Here is a 20,359-nt window from a genome sequence, read left to right as displayed (position 1 = left end):
TGTTTACACTCTTTCAACTCCTCCTGTCATTCACAGATCATTTGAAAATGGATGAATAGCCAAAAGGATGAAGCATCATAGGCTGTGTCCACTGCACATCCATGTGTTTCCCTTGACCTCTGATATCAGCAAGACATCACAAACGCGTAGCTGCAAGCAGTTCCACGGCAGAAAATATTCAATTCCTGCCCAATTTCTCCTTCACCTTCCTGTCCTGTAACAATAAGCCCCATCCCCCCTCATCCCCCCCACCTCCTCCAGTGGCATATCACGTCCCATAGGCATTATGGGTACCTATAAATCTAGATATATACACATACACACACACACACACACACACACACACACACACACACACACACACACACACACACACACACACACACACACACACACACACACACACACACACACACACACACACACACACACACACACACACACACACACACACACACACACACACACACACCGGTGAGGCTGCCGGTGATCATGTGATCTATCAGCCAGGAGACAAAACGTGATGATACTAACTAATATGGAAAAAGAAAAACACAGAGAAAGAGCTGTGCTCAGTATAAACACTTAGTCTTATTTTTCTTTATTCATCTTAATTTTCTTTCTTATTTATTTGTTAATTGCTAGTATAATCTGTAGTGGTACAGCATGTCAATTATGTACTTTAAACTACAGATTAAACTAATACATATAAACTAATACATATATACTAATACATATATACTAATACATACATATATATACAGTTGTAAGAAAATTCCTCCAGGTCCTGCATATTCTTCAGTTTTTTGAATTTGAATATCAAGACAAATTGTGCTTATTTTTTCGTCCGGGAAACATCTAAGTATATTCTGTTGCTTCCGGAGGGCAGTACTAAATGAAAAGCAATGATATTTCAATAAAATAAGAAAAATTTAGACATCATCATCATGTTCAAATTTTTTCACCCCCCGACTCCAAATGCATTGTGTTTCCTTCTGGAGCATCAGTGAATGTTTGAACCTTTTTAATGGTTGTGTTTGAGTCTCTCAGTTGTCCTCTGTATGATTTTGAGATCCATCTTTTCACACTGTCACTGCTGGAAAGGGTTCAAATATGCAAAAAATGGTTGAAAACTGAAGAATCTGCAGGACCTGGAGGATTTTTCTGAAGAACAGAGCTCAGTTTAACTGCTCAGGACAAACAAGAGACTCATGAACAACCATCACAAAACAAAAAAACAGTCATAGATCATCCAGGTAACCACACACAGTATTAAGAACCAATGGTTCACATACTTTTGAGCAGGGCCATTTGAATAAATTTAGCTTTTTTTTTTTTCTTGTGGACTATATGTAAACATCTTTTATGTAAAATATCTTACTCAGGACAGTACTAAAAAAATAACATGCATTTTGTATGATTCCTCTTATTTTGTTCAAATTGTTCACATTTTCACAAATTCTGCAAGTAGTTCACATACTTTTTCCTTACAACTGTATACATACATGCATACATGCATACATACATACACACACACACATACATATCACATGGTCCCAAGTATTCAGACCCTTTGCTCAGTATTTAGTAGAAGCACCCTTTTGATCTAATACAGCCATGAGTCTTTTTGGGAAAGATGCAACAAGTTTTTCCACACCTGTATTTGGGGATCCCCTGCCATTCCTCCTTGCAGATCCTCTCCAGTTCTGTCAGGTTGGATGGTAAACGTTGGTGGACAGCCATTTTTAGGTCTCTCCAGAGATTCTCAATCGGGTTTAAGTCAAGGCTCTGGCTGGGCCATTCAAGAACAGTCATGGAGTTGTTGTGAAGCCACTCCTTCGTTATTTTAGCTGTGTGCTTAGGGTCATTGTTTTGTTGGAAGGTAAACTTTCGGCCCAGTCTGAGGTCCTGAGCACTCTGGAGAAGGTTTTTGTCCAGGATATCCCTGTACTTGGCCGCATTCATCTTTCTCTCGATTGCAACCAGTCGTCCTGTCCCTGCAGCTGAAAAACACCCCCACAGCATGATGCTGCCACCACCTGTTGGGACTGTATTGGACAGGTGATGAGCAGTGCCTGGTTTTCTCCACACATACCGCTTAGAATTAAGGCCAAAGAGTTCTATCTTGGTCTCATCAGACCAGAGAATCTTATTTCTCACCATCTTGGCAAACTCCATGCGGGCTTTCATGTGTCTTGCACTGAGGAGAGGCTTCCGTCGGGCCACTCTGCCATAAAGCCCCGACTGGTGGAGGGCTGCAGTGATGGTTGACTTTCTACAACTTTCTCCCATCTCCCGACTGCATCTCTGGAGCTCAGCCACAGTGATCTTTGGGTTCTTCTTTACCTCTCTCACCAAGGCTCTTCTCCCCCGATAGCTCAGTTTGGCCGGACGGCCAGCTCTAGGAAGGGTTCTGGTCATCCCAAACGTCTTTCATTTAAGGATTATGGAAGCCACTGTGTTCTTAGGAACCTTAAGTGCAGCAGACTTTTTTTTGTAATCTTGGCCAGATCTGTGCCTTGCCACAATTCAATCTCTGAGCTCTTCAGGCAGTTCCTTTGACCTCATGATTCTCATTTGCTCTGACATGCACTGTGAGCTGTAAGGTCTTATATAGACAGGTGTGTGGCTTTCCTAATCAAGTCCAATCAGTATAATCAAACACAGCTGGACTCAAATGCAGGTGTAGAACCATCTCAAGGATGATCAGAAGAAATGGACAGCACCTGAGTTAAATATATGAGTGTCACAGCAAAGGGTCTGAATACTATTCTTTTTCAATAAATCTGCAAAAATGTCAACAATTCTGTGTTTTTCTTTCAATGTGGGGTGCTGTGTGTACATTAATGAGGAAAAAAATGAACTTAAATGATTTTAGCAAATGGCTGCAATATAACAAAGAGTGAAAAATTGAAGGGGGTCTGAATACTTTCCGTACCCTATGTTTGTTTGTTTGTATATATATAAAATATATAAAAAATGAAATCGAAAGAATAAAAGAAAGGGAGAGGGTTTGGGAGCCCATTCGTGCAACTTTTCTATGTTTTCATTTTCTCATTCATTTCATCTGCCACAGTGAATGCTGTCCTGATTCATATAGATGGCAAAATGATTCAGTCTGAAAGCAAATCCAGCAATTTCTGAAATCTGTTCCTAAAAAACAAACAAAAAAACCTTTATGCCCTGCAACGCTCTGCAGTCTCTTTACCCCAACACACACACTTTCTCTGGCTGCATGCTGCTCTCGTCTCTCACTCACTTGCAGTTTTGCTGCGTTCTATTCCCCTGCCAGCAATAGAAGCGACTTCAATTCCAGCTTTATTGCTGTTCACTGTTATTACACAGAGCGCAAGCAATGTCATCCACAGGACTGATCACATCAGCCCTCCCTTCTTTTCATCTATCTATCCATCCATCCATCCCTTCCTCCCTCCTTCCACCCACTCGCTTTCTCTCTCCATTCAGTCATTTCATTCAAAACCCTTCACCCATGCTGGCCTGTTACAATCCGCCATTCTCCTCCATACATTATTTTTCCCCTGATTTATTCACTTATTTAATAGTCTCTCTCTTCAGAAAACATTTGTTTGTTTTTCCATTAGTTGCATTATTGCCTAATCAGTCGGAAAGGGAGAGTTACAGGTTGCTATATTACCTGACAAATACTGTCAAAATGAACTCATCGTCCCGTATCCCTGGATGCCCCCACCATGTACAGGAAATGAATTTCATATTCTATCTGCCAAAGCTCTTATTGACGCGACACCGGGTGTATAACCCAGCTGTTGTGTTTACTGAAATGGGTTTTTGAGAAGTAGATAAATAAATAACGGCTGCCCACGCTCATTTGAGGTGATTAGCTCAATGCACTTGTGCAGCTAGTAATGAGAGAAAATATGCAAGCAAATCAATTTGGGCACCAACAAATGAGCCAATCATTTCAGTTTCAAATTAACTCAGGTGATCTGGCTTTATAATATGTGAATTATTCCCTACAAGGGAATAAATTCAGAATACAGACATAATTAAGATGAGAAAATGCAGGGTGGGGGGGACTCAATCAATGGTCAAATAGGTCCCAGTTAAACCTAACCCAAAATTCTCTTATGTATTCACAGATCATGATCAACTATACAGAGTTTTGTTTATTTGTTTGTTCGTTTGTTAGCACTAAGCTCTCCAGAGGAAAGGATATCTAAGGAAAGGATATCTTCCTATTCCAGCACTGGATAGGATGAGCACTTTAAGAGGTTGATTATACATGTTGTTTATGGACATCATAGGAACTTCCTTTTTGGTCTGCATTCATTGCAAGTTTGTTTTTTGACCAACTTTGGGGAGTAAATGTCTAAAATTCTTGTGTGACATCCTCAAAAATATAAGTTTCAGAAATATATTATCTTAAAAATGTATCATCTTTAATCATCTAAAAATGTCAACTTCTTCGTGTTAATTAATAATCATAAATTATCAACTCCAGGTTGATGTGTGTGCACGATATAAAAGAGCAGAGTGTTCATAACATTATGAGTGATTCTAAAGCATGATCGTTTTTAGAAACCAGGGGCCAGTTGTTCAAAAGTAATCTGATTGGATCAAATCTTGAAAATGGATTGTTCAAAAAAATAAGGATTTCGAAATCAGATTGATCACAGAATCCAATCTTGGTTTTAATCTGGATCAAATCATCAGTTTGTGTTGTTCAAAACTTTTTAGTAAGATTGGAATACCCAACAAAAGATTGGAATATCCAACAAAAATGAAACAAAAAATGTTAAAACTGGTCAAAAAAAAAAAAAAAAAACATTTATATCATGTACACATTTTTTATTTTACTCTTGATTAGTTTAACTGTTAAAGTAATAAATTAGAAGTGGACTTTATACCCATTAAGCCTTTCGGTAGCCTACAGTAAAGTAAAAAAAAGATTTTGGAGTAATAAAAATAATGCCCATACAGTAAATATCAAGGAAAAATATATTTAATTTGAAGTGTTTTTATCACTGTTTGTAAACTACATTGGCACAATCATAAGAGATGAACCAGTCAACAGTTCTTTGCAAGGGAATACTAGGTAGCGAGCGCTACACAAAACTTTTCTGATGGAAAAAATACATTCTATCACCATGTCCCTTTAATGGCTCTATAGAGCACTAGTAATCCAGATTTGGTAATCTGAAGAAGTGTGTATCTGGATCAGGGTGGTCCAATCCAATTTTGCTTCGAAAAACCGGCACAAAAGTAAGATGGATAACCTGATCCTGGATAGCAAAACAAGGCATTTCCAAATCCAGATCATTCTGACCCAGATTAAACTTTTTGAACTGGACCAAGAAGCTTCAATTAAACAAACAGGAATGGAGTTCACCTGTAGATCCCAGAGAGGAGGCGCCCGGCAAGTGTAGAACATCTTAAGTCTCTCAGTGACGGGGCACTTCTTCTCACTAAAGAAATCCACCAAGGTCTGAAACAGAACAAAGTGACATTTAGGACACATAAATTCTCATTTTTCAAGCATTGCTACTTCCACAAATTACTTTTTTCTTCTTTTCCACAGCGATTATGCTAAAAATGACGCAGATTTTCCTGTTTGCTACAAGTAAAACAAGGTAGTTCAAAGAACGCCAAAATTTTAAACCATGTACTTTTGGAGGGTCTCGCAACAGCAGAGCAGCTACAATTAAGATGAATGAGAATGCTAACAGATAGCTTTTTCCAGGAATTACAGGCCTCCCTGGAACACAAAGACATCAATACAATAAGTATTTTTTAATGTGCTTAGTGTGATATTTGACAAAGCGTTAAAAACACCCCTAAGCAATTAAAAAGCAGTGTGGTGCAAACAATTTAAAAACTATTCCAGTGAGTCAATCCTTCGCATTCTCCTTTGATTTACTGCTCACCACACAGACCTAAATATATTTTCCAATCATTACTAAGACAGAAAAAAGTGATCTAGAAGCATAAAAACAAAACTCAAAATCACAAATTCCAAGAATGATAGCAATAACAAATAGATGTGCCAGCACATGCCAAAATGACAGCATCTTTATTAAATTTTTTGTTTTTTTAAAAGATGCCTCTGCTCTCTACTAAGAAATGCTACAGGGTTTGACTGCTGCGTAAACCCAGTTAAAGCATGTGCAGGCCTGCTGTTTGAGTCTCCAGTGAGATCAACAACACTCATTCTATTCACAAACCAGTGTCAATACTTCAAAAAGCATTAAGACAAAACACAGTAATACAATGCAGCTGTGTACAACATGCAAACAAGGCCACAAATGCAAATTGGAAGCTGACGGCCATCCTTGCCTGCTAAAGAACCGAGTGAAAATAAATGCACAGAATGGCGTCTATCGCATTACCCAACAAACATTTAAATGACACTCCCAGCTGTCAATCATTATGAACATATGGACTGCAACTGGCATTAATAGGAGGAGAAGGCCTAAACACATTATGGAATTTTTACTTTACCAACTCAGATATTTCCACCCAAGATGCTGTAAATAACTTAATGTGGAACTGATGTCTACAACATTTGAGTTCCAGAACATTCTGGAATCAAGCAGAAGGAAACATAACATATTCCAGAAAACGCATTTCGTAAACTGACGACAAAATCCAATATAGATGTAATTTTCCAGCTCCAGTTGGGGGTTCACTTAGGAAGAAACTCATCTGGAAATAAAACTTCCGACTGAGTAGATACAATCAGTTTCTATGGAGGATGGCAAAGCTTGTCTGCGGGTAGCAGATAACTAATTACTTATTTAGCATTTCCATGGATGGAAAATGCCCGAAATATATAAATGCTAATCTTCCGATCAGGAGGGTTGAGGGATACAGCTGTGGAGGCTGTGTGCTGAAAAAAAGCTGTGTGCCTTTGGACAAAATGGGGCAAAGTAAACTCCCCTACAGTTGACAATTTGGCAGTTTAGTTTGAATTACACGTAAACCTTTCCATGGAGGAACTCCAAGAGCCAAATACGTCGGCAGGAGGAAATGACATCACTGAGCATGCTTTATGACTCAGCATACTTTAAAAAGGAGGAAAAGAATAAGCCCCATGGAGACAAAATTCATGCATAGCAATTTAAATACAGTCTAGCATTAAAGAAAAGGAACAATGGCTGCTTTAGAACTTCGTATAACCATTTTAGAGTTATGAGGCTTTGTCTGTATAGCACTGAGACCATCTAGGCTATATGCTAGTGTATATATAATATAACATAATACACGTATTGTTTGAATATGGTTGCATCAAAATTCGCATACGTTTACTGCAGTCTGCATCTGTAGTAGATTTATAAAAAAAAAAAAAACACTTTAAAACATCGCTCGGCTGAATTACTTAAAAAAAAAAAACATGTTTTTTTGCTCAAAAAATACCTTACATCATATGTGCCGATATCTTTTTTTTTTTTTTTTTTCTCAGCGATGCCATGAGATGCCTAAATCCATACCAAGACCTAAGCTGCCAACTTCTATTTCTGGGATACTATTGATTAAGCACTGCAATTGAATTTTACGTTCAGAGAAATCTACTTCAGCCAGGGCCTGATCAGAGTCCTAAATGAAAAATAAGAGGGCAGGCAAATTGTGTGGTCACAATGAGTGCCTCTAATCCAACAATGCACCAGACTCTTTCATTCTGAATACACAAAGGGAATAAAAAGTTTTCTGAAGTTCTGGCCCACTCAGTGGCCTAGATACTGGCAGCCCAAAACTGTGAGAAAAATGCAGAGCACATAGGCGAAGTGCCTTTCTGCCATTTCTGAATACACACTCCACACTCTTGATTTCAGAAGAAAGGCCAGAGGAGGGAGAGGAAATGAAGTTTGTGAAGTACCGCTGTAAAGCTCGAATTACAGCAAGATGGCGGAGATAAGAGTCTGTGCAATATTCACAAAAATGTCACAACTGTTCAGAAAAGGGGAATAATATTGAAGACAAAACAAAAACCTTTCTGAATAGATTACATCAAAAGTCAAGTTGATGAGTATTTATGAATGATTGATGATTCAGTTCATTAAAAGGAATCCAAGTACCCTAACTTGAGATAAAATTGAGGGTGGCCTGAAGACTCCCTTTTATCTACTAAAGGGGTCTATAAGTCAAACTCTGTAGCGCCACCATAAGCTCAAAACTGGACTTTAACTTGCCTATAACTTCTGGGTCCGGTTGCATGAAACCTCTTAAGTGGTTTCACTTAATGGTCACCTATTATGCTAAATCCATTTTTACAAGGTGTGTGGATACAAATGAGTGTTAGCAGTGTGCAGTGTGTGAACACAACCACCCTACAATGATAAAATCCCCCTTAAACCAAAGCAGTCTCATTAGACAAGCCGTTTTGATTCTTTGAGTAATGTGACGTCACATTACTTATGCCCCGCCCACGGCCACTGACTGACAGTCCTGTATTAACCATAGTTTCTGCCCTCAGCGAGCTGTACGCTGTCCGCCATTTTCTCCGAGCTCGAGCAGCTGTAGTGACAACAATGTCTGGTGTAAGTAATTGAGATGTTTTGTTGTTGGATGTAAGAGTGAACATAACAGTCTTCATTTACTGACATCTGAGCCGCTGAACGCAGTGGATTCATTTAATTTTTGAAGGGAATGCTCCACAGATCTAATATACACATACGAGTTCTTTAACGTTGCCTGCTGTTTAACTGTGTTTGTGAACTGTGTGTTTGACAGAACATTGTGTGTATTTGTGTGTTTGACAGTTTAAACAAAAAAAAAAATGTGAAAGAGAAGTTACTCACGAGACTTGACGTCTGACAGCCAGCTATCTGTGTGCGCGTGCTTCAGATGCGCTCAGAAAACGATCCATTAGAAGTTTAAACTGATATAGCTTTAAAACACGTGAAATAATAAACTTTAATGATGATAGAAAAACTATGCTATCCGATGGAGTTCGCGATATAGATGATAATCAAAACCAAACAGATGTCTTGTTTGTATTTGGCAGAGAATCCGATTGAGGCAGGAACTGTGATTGTAGAGAGAGGGCGGGGCACAGCACCTCATTTGCATTTAAAGGCACATGCGCGAAAACAGCCTGTTCTTGACTGTAGTCAGAAATGGGTATTTACAACATGGATTTATAAATAATCTGTAAGGTATTTTAAGATGAAACTTCACAGACACATTCTGGGGACACCTGAGACTTAAATTACATCTTGTAAAATGGGCATAATATGTGACCTTTAAAGGTATCCCTGAGGAGGAAAAAAACCCTGAGGCAAGTTCACCCAAAAATAAAATTTGTCATTAATTACTCACCCTCATGTCATTCCACACCCGTAAGACCTTCATCTTTGGAACACAAATTAAGATATTTTTGATGAAATCGTTTTAAAATTTATTTTTATCTCCCATAGAAAGCAAAATAATTACCACATTCAAGGTCTAGAATTGTAAAAACATCATTAAAACAGTCAACATGACTACAGTGGTTCAACCTTAATTTTATGAAGTGACGAGAATACTTTGTGTGCAAAAACATAAAAATAATCAGCCAGCATTCTGACTTGGAAGCACAGAAAGTAAATAGCGTACGCATCTGACAGGGGAGAGAAGAAATTGTTGAATGAAGTTGTTATTTTTATTTTGTTTTTGCGCACAAATAGTATTCTCGTTGCTTCATAACATTAAGGGTGAACCACTGTAGTCACGTTGACTATTTTACAATATCTTTACTACTTTTCTGGACCTTGAATGTGGTACTTTAAGTTGCTCTGTATGGGGGGGAAAAAAAACTCAGATTTCATCAAAAAAATATCTTAATTTGTGTTCTGAAGATGAATAAAGGTCTTACAGGTTTGGAACGACATGAGGGTGAGTAATTATTGACAAAAATTTAATTTTTGGGTGAACTAACCCTTTAAGAGTGTTGTAACAAAACATTTTAACAGTTACCCTTACCTAATTGTTTATACTAAGATACTAAGTGCAAAACACAGCAATGGAGAAGCAGTTGCTTTAGTTACGAAATCTCACACAATAAACAGAGCATAGACCACTAACCTTTAGAAAAGTTTAACATTTACAAAACTATTCAGCTGTACTACAATATATGAGTTATGGAGATTATTAAAGGTGGTCTGATGACACAGATTGTCCTAAAATTTGAGTCCAGCTAGGACAGAGGATACTCAAAATCCAACCGTGCCACTCACATAGTTTTCCATTAAATTACTTTATATTTGTCCAACTCATTGTAATTGTTGTATTGTACTTTGCAAGAAATGCTTTCTTACTTAAGAGTTTTTTTCTTGTTTCTAATCCAAATATCTAAAAATTCTTAAATCAAGAAGCATTTTCTAGACTTGTTTTCAGAAAAATAAGTCAAAATTGAGTGAGTTTTTCCTTAAGTGAGCAAAGTAATCTGCCAGCGGGTAAGAAAAATAATCATGTTTTTCAGTTTCAGATAAGATTATTTTGCTTACCCCATTGGCAGATTATATTGCTTGTTGTTTTGAGGAAAAAAAAAAAATTATTTTTGACATTCTTTCTGAAAACAAAACCATAATTTTACTTGTCTAGAAAATGCTGGACAAGAAATTAACTGGACCAAGGACAAAAAAAATACTCTTTTAAAAGTCATGGGGAAAACACCCAAGCCTGCATATAATCAGTCACTTTTGTGCACAAGACAAAAGCCTGGCATGAGATAATTATTCAAGCGCACAGTGGAGTTCATTCAATTTTCTTTGACAATACACACCGTTTCATGTTATACTTTCATCAGGCTTATTTTGATCATTAAATATGCACATTGGTACGTTCTCCTCCTCAATTAACATTCAAATCATCCATCGTGTTTGAGTTCAGCAAATGACTTAAGGGTCCTGTTTTGATCCCTTAATTTTTTAGGGCTAAATGGTTACTAAGGACTTTGTTGCAAAGCATAATAGAACTTAAGGGGACTCTCAAGTAATTAAGGGAAAATACTTAATGACAGCCTTAAGGTTCCTTAAGTGGACGCTTAGATTTTTTTTTTCTTGCTACCCATGTTTCACTAAGAGTAGCCTTAACCTTATAATTAAGGGTTTTCTTAACTTAAGGGCTTTCGTGCAACCCGGCCCAGCTGAACTCTTTGGTCTAAAAACAGTTTCTTCTTCATATATATATTTTCTTCTATAAATTATATTTCTTCATATATATATCATATATATCTTTTTTGCTAAACCTAAAAGTATTAAAAAGTAGCATTTTATATTAACTAATAATATAATTTTGTACCATATACAATTGAATGCACCTAGCAAACAAACAACAACAGCTTGCTTTGTTCCGGTTTCACCTCACTCCAGTCTAAACTAACTGATTTTATAGGTAGGCCTAATTTACTACACATTGTCATTTACATAACCTGAAAATATTGTGGATTATTAAGGCTGTTACGTTCCACGTGTCATGTGAGCACTTTTGCGCTTTTCTGTTTTTTTGTTCTTTTCTCCCTGCCTGCAGGTGGGCGTTTATTGGCTACTTCGACTGCCAATCATTTCTGACGTCATGATGTCCGGCCCATTCGTTGATGCACCAGCTGTATTTAAATGGCTTGATGTGACAGTGTTTGGCGTGCGCCAGATCGGCGTACCTCGTGCTCCAACGCGGCCAGTTATTTTGGGCTATGGCTATTTGTTTCTTTAGTTAACTCACTTGGTGCCAGTTTTTGCTTCGTGATGTGAGTTTTGATCAAATTATAGATTTGTTTAATAACGTTCGTGTTGGAGTATTTGTTACTGTGTGTGTCGGGTTGGCGTTTATGTGTCTTATCAAATCTGACATGTTTTGAGAATGTAGTCATGAGCTTTCGGCCTTGGTTTTGATTAGGTTAATTTATACTATGTTACTCTAGGTTTGTGAGTGTCGCACCACCCATGTATTTTTGTTTGTAGATTATTATAGTTTAGCTTGGGCGTCGTGTACGCTGAAGATTTCGGTTTTCTTTTCACATTTTTCTTTTGTTAGTCAGTTTAGAGGTTATTTGTAAGGATTGGTTTATTTTGTTTATTTCTTTTATTTGGGCGACACTCCTGTTTCTTTTATGTATGGTAATATTTTCTTCATTTAATCTCTCTAAATTATTTGTAACACCTAACAACGCCAAAGTAAAAATAATCTAAAACTGCTGTTTGTTTCATCTTTGGTCTGCACCACACCTTGAAACAGTTGTCTCACTTGAATGTTATGAGAACATCCCAATTTTATCATCAAACGCGTAACAAAGGCTAATTTTACTAACCACTCTTGCTAAATGGGGTAAGCACACTTATGTTGTCATTTCAGAGTTGTTCGAGTATATGATTCATTGTAGACCATGTGGACAGATCCATAGACATAAGTTGTTGTCATGATTCATTAAAATGAATCTGTTCAAATGAGTCATTAGGTCGCGAATTGGACATTAGTGGACGTTGACGCGTTGCGTGCGAATCGCGACTGTTATTAGATACTGATACTGATATAGCAAAAGATTTGTCAACACAGAAAACACTTCACCACTGGATAGGATTTTCTTTTTGTTCATTGAAAGTGTGGTTTATGTCAGCTGCACGTGCAAGGGCGCCTGTCAGAGATGAGGCGACGTTCTTTTGAGCTCTATTCACACCCAGCGGTTATTCAGGAAAAACATTCTCCGAATGCGCTTCTTGAAACATGGATTCGGTCTTACGAACTTTTAGCATTGTGTCAGTTGATTTAGATATTATGTGTGATGTAGAGAGTGCAAAGACGGTGCTTATTTTGAAGACAGAGAGAGCTCGCGCGTACGAGGGAGGAGCTCTGCTCGTTCTGTCCGTCAGTGCAGCAGTCGTCTCCCTCCTTCATTTTACAGTCGAATGGTGACTAGAACGGCTCCAGGTTCAAAGGTCAGTATGGAGTGGATTACTCTGCGTTTTTTTTTTTACGCGTTATTTTTTCTCAGATTAATTAATCGAAATTAACGCGTTACTTTGACAGCCCTAATATATATATATATATAAAAAAATAATAATCCTTATGAGGGCAGCCATTTTGAATGTACAACAGTTTTATCTGAATCTAAACAAAATGACTGCAAACAGTCTGATGATCAAGGCAACAAACAAAATAAAAAACAAAGGATGTGTTAACTTTGTTTGGTTAAAAACCATTCAAACATACGAGAAAAACTGTATGTGGATTTGTACCTCTAATGCGCTACCTGACTTTCTTTTGTACATTTTCTTCTCTCTCATCATTTAACTTCGTTAAAGTGTTTCGTCCTCCCTGAGAGTGTGTGGTCACACTCTCGCCATCGCTTCGGGGCCTTGCTCAGCTGGAATCGCTCTCAGGGTGACTGAACTCTCTGGTGTCAGCAGTGGGATTTGCAAGGCGCTTCATGTTTCTCTAACTCTGTGATGGACAGGTGTTTGTGTGACTTGCTGTGATCTCCTGTCGGACTCAAACTTTCCCCTCAGGGTGGCCTCCTAGAGTCAGACTCCCCCAATGATCTGTCACATTGAGTTTTAAGATGTCAGAGAGCAGCTCCACTGGGCAAACACTTAAAACTTAAAGGAAGACAAAAAGCAATCAAAAAAGTAGAGAGCAATGTGTCACACCAACTCTGCCCATTGATGACCTTCCATCTGTCAGACGTTCAGTCAGAGAGCGTCTAATCGCACCCTTCAGTTCTCTGCTCTATACTGATGATCACCTGCAGTGCTCACGGTCGCATCTATGGATTTCACTTAAGATCAAAAAGAGGGATGTCATCAGCCACAGCAAAAGGACAAAGTTAAAGAGATCGTTCACCCAAAAATAAAAATTGTCAACATTTACTCACCCTCAAGTTTTCATTTTTGGGTGAACTATCCCCTTTATTTACTACAGCACTTTTTTATTTGCTATTTGAAAACAGAACTTAGTGCTAATAATAATAATAATAATAATAATAATAATTAATTAATAAATGGATGGATAAATGAATGAATAAAGGATAATTAAACGGATGAATAAATAAATTAACATGACAATAATAATAAAATGGATAAATACATGGATAAATAATCATAATAATATAAAAAAATCATTTAAATTAATGAATAAATTTAGGCATTTCTTACTAGACCAGACTTAAATTACTATAGCAATTTTTTCAGGTTTATTTAGCATTTATGACAATTTAATTGAAAAAGGACTTTAAACCATAATCTTAAAAGGTACCATCGAATTGAAAATTAAATTAACCTCGGCATAGTTGAATAACAAGAGTTCAGTACATGGAAATGACATACAGTAAGTCTCAAACTCCATTGTTTCCTCCTTATATAAATGTCATTTGTTTAAAAGACCTCCAAAGAACAGGCGAATCTCAACATAACACCGACTGTTACGTAACAGTCGGGATCATTAATATGTACACCCCCAATATTTGCATATGCCAGCCCATGATCGAGACATTACACAAGGGCAGCCAGTATTAACATCTGGATCTGTGCACAGCTGAATCATTAGACTAGGTAAGCAAGCGAGAACAATAGCGAAAAATGGCGCGCGATTTAAAAGGGCCGCAGCCTGAATCTGCGCATTTCTAATTATGCCTCAAAATAAAAATCTATGGGGTATTTTGAGCTGCAGCTTCACAGACACATTCAGGGGACACCTTAGACTTATATTACATCTTGTAAAAAAATGTTCGATGGTACCTTTAAACCATAACCCCTTTTAGAACAGATTATTCAAAACAGTATGTAAATAAACAAACAACATCAATAAATAAATATAGCTGCAAGCAGCAATTATGGGGCCAAGCACAAAAACGGCACAAGAAACCAGCCAACACGGCTGGGAGCATCAGACCAACTGCAACAGTGAACAATTAAAGACGTATTAAGATCATTTTAGGCATAAGAGCTGAAAAATTATCAAAAATGAGGATTTACTGGTTCATAACTTTCGACCAATAGGTGGCGCTGTGTCCAAATTGTTGTGGTATGGTCAGAGTGAGGTGACAATGACACTTCCAAAGTTTGGTGTCAATATGTCAAAGCACTGAAGAGATACAGCTTCAAGAGTCATTTTTGAATCATGCCTCAAATTCTTTGCTCTGGTATACAAAAACGGTTTGACATATGGACTTGAAATCCATAACTTTTTGTCGGCATGGTCTGAAGATGACACGGTTCAATTTTGGTGAAAATCGGAGCAACGGTCTAGGAGGAGTTCGAAAAAGTAGGTTTTTAAAGAAAAACAATATGGCGGACAGGACGTTTAGCTGACTATGGCAAATTTGTAGTTTCATTACAATTGGTTAATATAGACAAAAGTTATTAGCATTTTTGTAAATTTTGTTATAACTTTTGACCACGAGGTGGCGCCGGTCCGAAACTTCTCAGGCTCCTTCAGGGCATTGTCCTGATGACCCATACCAAATTTATGAATTTTGGTCAAACTCATCAGAAGTTATGAGCAAAATAACAATTTTTCATATCTCCACTCCAGTAGGTGGCGCTGCACCGAAACACTGTATAATGCCTCAGGTCATGCTTGTGATGACATGTACCAAGTTTGGTCTAAATATGTCAAAGCATTGTAGAGATACAGCTTCAAGGGTAATTTTTGCATCACATCTCAAATTCTTTGCTCCGGTATACGAAAACGGTTTGACTTATCGACTTGAAATCCATAACTTTTTGTCGGCATGGTCTGAAGATGACACGGTTCAATTTTGGTGAAAATTGGAGCAACGGTCTAGGAGGAGTTCGAAAAAGTAGGTTTTTAAAGAAAAACAATATGGCGGACAGGAAGTTCAGCCGACTATGGCAAATTTGATATCTGTGTTCTCGGCATGACCCAATGAATCAACAGAGACCAGTTTCATTACAATCGGTTAATACAGTCAAAAGTTATTAGCATTTTTGAAAATTTTGTTATAACTTCTGACCACAAGGTGGCGCTGATCCGAAACTTCTCAGGCTCCTTCAGGGCATTGTGCTGATGACCCATACCGAGTTTCATAATGATACGCTAATGCGTTCGTAAAATACAGCATTTTAGCACAAAATTCAAAATGGCCGACGGCCAAAATGGCCGAAGTGGGAAAATTGGATATCATTCGTCTCGGCATGATGCCCCAAATCCAACAAGACCAAATTCATGATTTTTAGACAAAGCCATCAGAAGTTATAAGCAAAAATAGCCATTTTTCATATCTCCGCACCACTAGGTGTCGCTGCACCGAAAAGCTGCAAGTTGCCTCAAGTCATGCTTGTGATGACAGGTACCAAGTTTGGTCTGAATACGATAAAGCGTTGCGGAGATACAGCCTTATGTCTATTTTAGCAAGCACTACGTACAATTCGTTCGCGTGTTTTTCGAAAACGGTTTGAGGAATCAACTTGAATTCCATAACTTTTTGTCGGCATGGTCTGACGATGATCTGGTTCAATTTTCGTGAAAATCGGAGTAACGGCCTAGGAGGAGTTCGAAAAAGTAGGTTTTTCAGAAAATTCAAAATGGCGGAAAAATTTTCATGACGGAAAATGACGTCATAGGGTGCGATCGATTTGTCTTGACCCAAGGAATCAGAGGAAAAAAGAATTTTGTTTCTAGCCCTTATGGTTCAAAAGTTATTAACATAAACATAAGTGCAACTTTGGACAGCTGGTGGCGCTAGAGGGATTGAGATAGAGACTCCAAATTTGCTGTGGACAAAGGTCAGACTGTCCTCTAACTGTGTGCCAAATTTCACAACTTTCCCGCAAGCGGTTCTATGGGTTGCCATAGACTTCAAGAGCGGAAGAAGAAGAAGAAGAATAATAAAAAAAAAAAAAAAAAAAAAAACGCCAACAATAACAATAGGTGCCTCCGCACCTTCGGTGCTTGGCCCCTAATAAAAAAAAAAAAAAAAAAAAAAAACGCCAACAATAACAATAGGTGCCTCCGCACCTTCGGTGCTTGGCCCCTAAAAATAATCTGGCATAAAGGACAAGTTACTGTAACTGCTCCCCAGAAAGTCACTGAAAGCCAAAAAAAAAAAAAAAATTAATTTGATCAGGAGGACAGGAAGAACGAGGAAGAACGAGGCTTGTTTCAACAAACTTCGATAAAGCGACAAATCCCATTCTCCAATCCTCAACTCCACACGCACAAATGCAAAAGAATACAAACCAAACATATCAGCACTACTCTGGTTTTACTGTTCTGGCTTTTCCTTAGTAAAACATGGAGACAAACCGTCATGAAAAATGAGGAAACGGGAAGCAGCCAAAGGGAAGCTAAAGCATCCTCCTCCCTCGGGCTTATCTGTCCATTTCTCTTGCGCACACACACACACACATAAATGCAACAAAAACAGGAGGAAATCTGGGATCTCATTTCGTTGGGTGCTATAAAATTTTGGAAGCATTACATCGAAACCAGTGAATCAACATACTGAATGAAGTAATCACTACCCTACAGATCATATTAAAGAGAAGAACTGTACATTCCTTAGTGCCTCAGACTAAAACAATGACTAACAGAGTCATTAGAAATCTGCATTTGGTCCTTCATGCTCACCAAGGCTGCATTTATTTGATCAAAATATACATTTATTCCTGTGATGGCAAAGCTGAATTTTCAGCATCATTACTCCAGTCTTTAGTGTCACATGATCCTTCCAAAATCATTCTAATATGCCGATTTGGTGCTCAAGAAACATTTATTATTATCATCATCAATGTTGAAAATAATTAATATTTTAATAATATAAATTAATATTTTTATGTACACCGTGATACATTTCTTTGATGAACAAAAAGATCAAAAGAACAGCATTTAAAATACAAATCTTCTGTAACATTAAAAGGTGCAATATGTAATATTTTGCAGTAAAATACTCCAAAACCATTAGGCCAGTGTTATGTATTTTGTTCACTTGAGTACTTACAATATCCCAAATGTTTCCATAAATCGTAAATCGTGAGAAAGCGTGATGAGTCGCCTGTCAATAGCATCATACCCACGTTACCCTCAGTTTCCAGTTTTATTTTGTAAAAACCATGGAAATACCAAAGATGCTTTAATATATTACACGTTTTAATAGACAAGGGAACAACTGTTTTGATATATTTATAGACAGAAAACTAATTGTTGTTATATAGCTCAACACTTTTAGTTTTATTGTTTAAATCAATTTTCTTGATTTTTTGCGAGTACCATGCTTTACCATGCCTCAGAGAAAAACACTATTTTGTCAAATAGCTAACATAGCATAATCAGATGTAGCTTTATTTTTATTACCAGTAATACATTATTTTCTACATCATACATTTTAAAATTAATTGCATGCCATTTATCAACACAAGCCATCCAATATTTAATATGATATTCTAAAATCTATCCATTTTACTGCAGTGTGCAACAGTGTCTCACAGCAGCTGCCGAGCGCAGGCACAGAGTAACGTTTTTTAACATTTTTAACACTCAAATGTATCTAAGATGTTAAACAGAGTTGCATTACCTCATACTCATGACCGGAAAAGCGGAAGCGGCGCCGGCGACTGTGTCATGATAAAAGTTCCGCTGCTCATGAGGCGTGTGTTGCGCAATCGCTCCAGTGGCCTCGTTCAGCTCCCACAACACTCGCTCCTGCTCTGCTTCATACTACAGTAACATTAATAATCTCATCCATGAACATGATTTGTCATGATTTGACATCAAGCGACGCCTTTGTTTTGAACAGGCCTCTAGCGGACAAAATTATTACATATTGTACCTTTATGGCAATTTTTCTGAATACACGTATTAATTTATTTCAAAATAAATGAATGAATAAATAAGTAATTAAAATAGTTGTAAAAAAAAAAATGGCTTGACGTGTTCAGAAGTGCTTTCATCCATCTCACATTCTATCAGAATCTATTGCAGCGGTTACACAGGTACACAGGATAAAATTTAAAAAAAAAAAAAAGATACGCAGGGAGATGCTATTGCAAATCTAAAGATCAGCTGGTACATGGAACAACTGCAGGAGATTGTGTAGCACATAGACTGTGATCCTGATTGTATTTGTACCATTATTTATGGTAATACTTCAGATGGGGAACACATTATATGAGTGTATATGAATGTGAATTCTGAATGGCGTTTTACCTGTGTTTGCATCATGGCACGTTCAACTCTCCGTGAGCTTCCTCTCTCCAGCTTAGTCCTCAGGCACAGTGATGTCACTTCCACCGCCCAGAACTTTGGCTGAGACAGCAAACACTGAGGAAGAGAGAGAGAGAGAGAGAGAGAGAGATGAAAATATCATTCATGGTGACATACAGATTTTTTACACCCAACTTTCATGAATATGTGCAACTACATGGCAAACCAAGAGGAGAAATTCATTACACATTTTCAACAACTGTGACAGAAAGCATACAAACACATCCCACACAAATTAAAAAAGAATCCATTGCATACAACCCCGACAAACACATACCACCCTCTGCATACAGAGACGTGAGCGTTCACTGGCCTGTATCACAGCAGCAGCGCGGCAGGTAAACGAGGGGCAGAGGACTCGGATGGAAATACTTTCCGACACACGTTACTGGAAAAGCATCCTGTCTTAACTGGAGCAAGACCGACACGTCAATACTGAATTTAAATATATGAGGTGTCTCAGATGCACTATTTAAAACAGCACAAGGTATTCAGAAATCAGAAAATATACATCTGCACTGGGGAAAGGGCTTTTAGTAGTAAATGCTAAGGCTATTTATACTACTGAGCAAACAAATAAGAAAAAAAATCATAAAATCATAGTAAATTTTACAAGTGAATTTTGGCATTGCAACATTGTAATGAAATGTTGGTATTCATTTAGAGATTTGGTAATTATTACATCTAACAGTTTTAATAATTTTTTGTGTTAATCCCCCAGTTTCACAGACAGGGCTTTAAAGGTTGCGTGCGTTTTTCATATTCGGAATCCTAAAAATTCGTCACACACAAAGACCTTGCACACTGAGTCTGATATTTTAATAATTAAAAAAAAAAAAAAACCCTGCAAAACAATATAAAATGCTTCAAACAGTGAGCACGATTTAGTTGTCCTCTCTCTTCTTAAAAAGAGAAAAAGAAAGAGGAAATATTGGGTCCATCCAATCCCGAGATTGCATAGAGAGAAAGGAGAGTTCCACCTCATAAAGGAGCTGCGTGATTATCCAGAGCGTTTCAAAGTTTACTTCAGGATGTCAGTGGCTCAGTTTGATGCTTTGCTATTGGCACAATCTGTCTTTATATTATAGTCTGTCCCCTTGTATTCCACTGCTGCTTTGTGCTGTAGACGACGTGGATCAACTTGTCAGATGGCATTCTGGATTTTTGTGTTCTCATACGGTGTGTTCTC

The 20,359-nt window shown here is 37.7% G+C and overlaps 1 protein-coding gene across 1 annotated transcript in view; it reads right to left on the bottom strand.

The window, feature by feature from the left end:
* Nucleotides 1–20,359, bottom strand: part of ttc27 (tetratricopeptide repeat domain 27) — a 112,925-nt gene that overhangs the window by 29,933 nt on the left and 62,633 nt on the right. Inside the window, exons 10-11 of the mRNA XM_067368040.1 lie at nt 19,114–19,227; nt 5,369–5,464 (exon numbers count right to left, since the gene is read on the bottom strand). Of these exons, the coding sequence (XP_067224141.1) occupies nt 5,369–5,464; nt 19,114–19,227 (210 nt within the window). The remainder of the gene's footprint in view (nt 1–5,368; nt 5,465–19,113; nt 19,228–20,359) is intronic.

The sequence above is a fragment of the Chanodichthys erythropterus genome, chromosome 18 (genome assembly GCF_024489055.1).
Source record: "Chanodichthys erythropterus isolate Z2021 chromosome 18, ASM2448905v1, whole genome shotgun sequence".
Taxonomy (NCBI): Eukaryota; Metazoa; Chordata; class Actinopteri; order Cypriniformes; family Xenocyprididae; genus Chanodichthys; species Chanodichthys erythropterus.
This window is presented reverse-complemented; position numbering and strand designations above follow the sequence as displayed.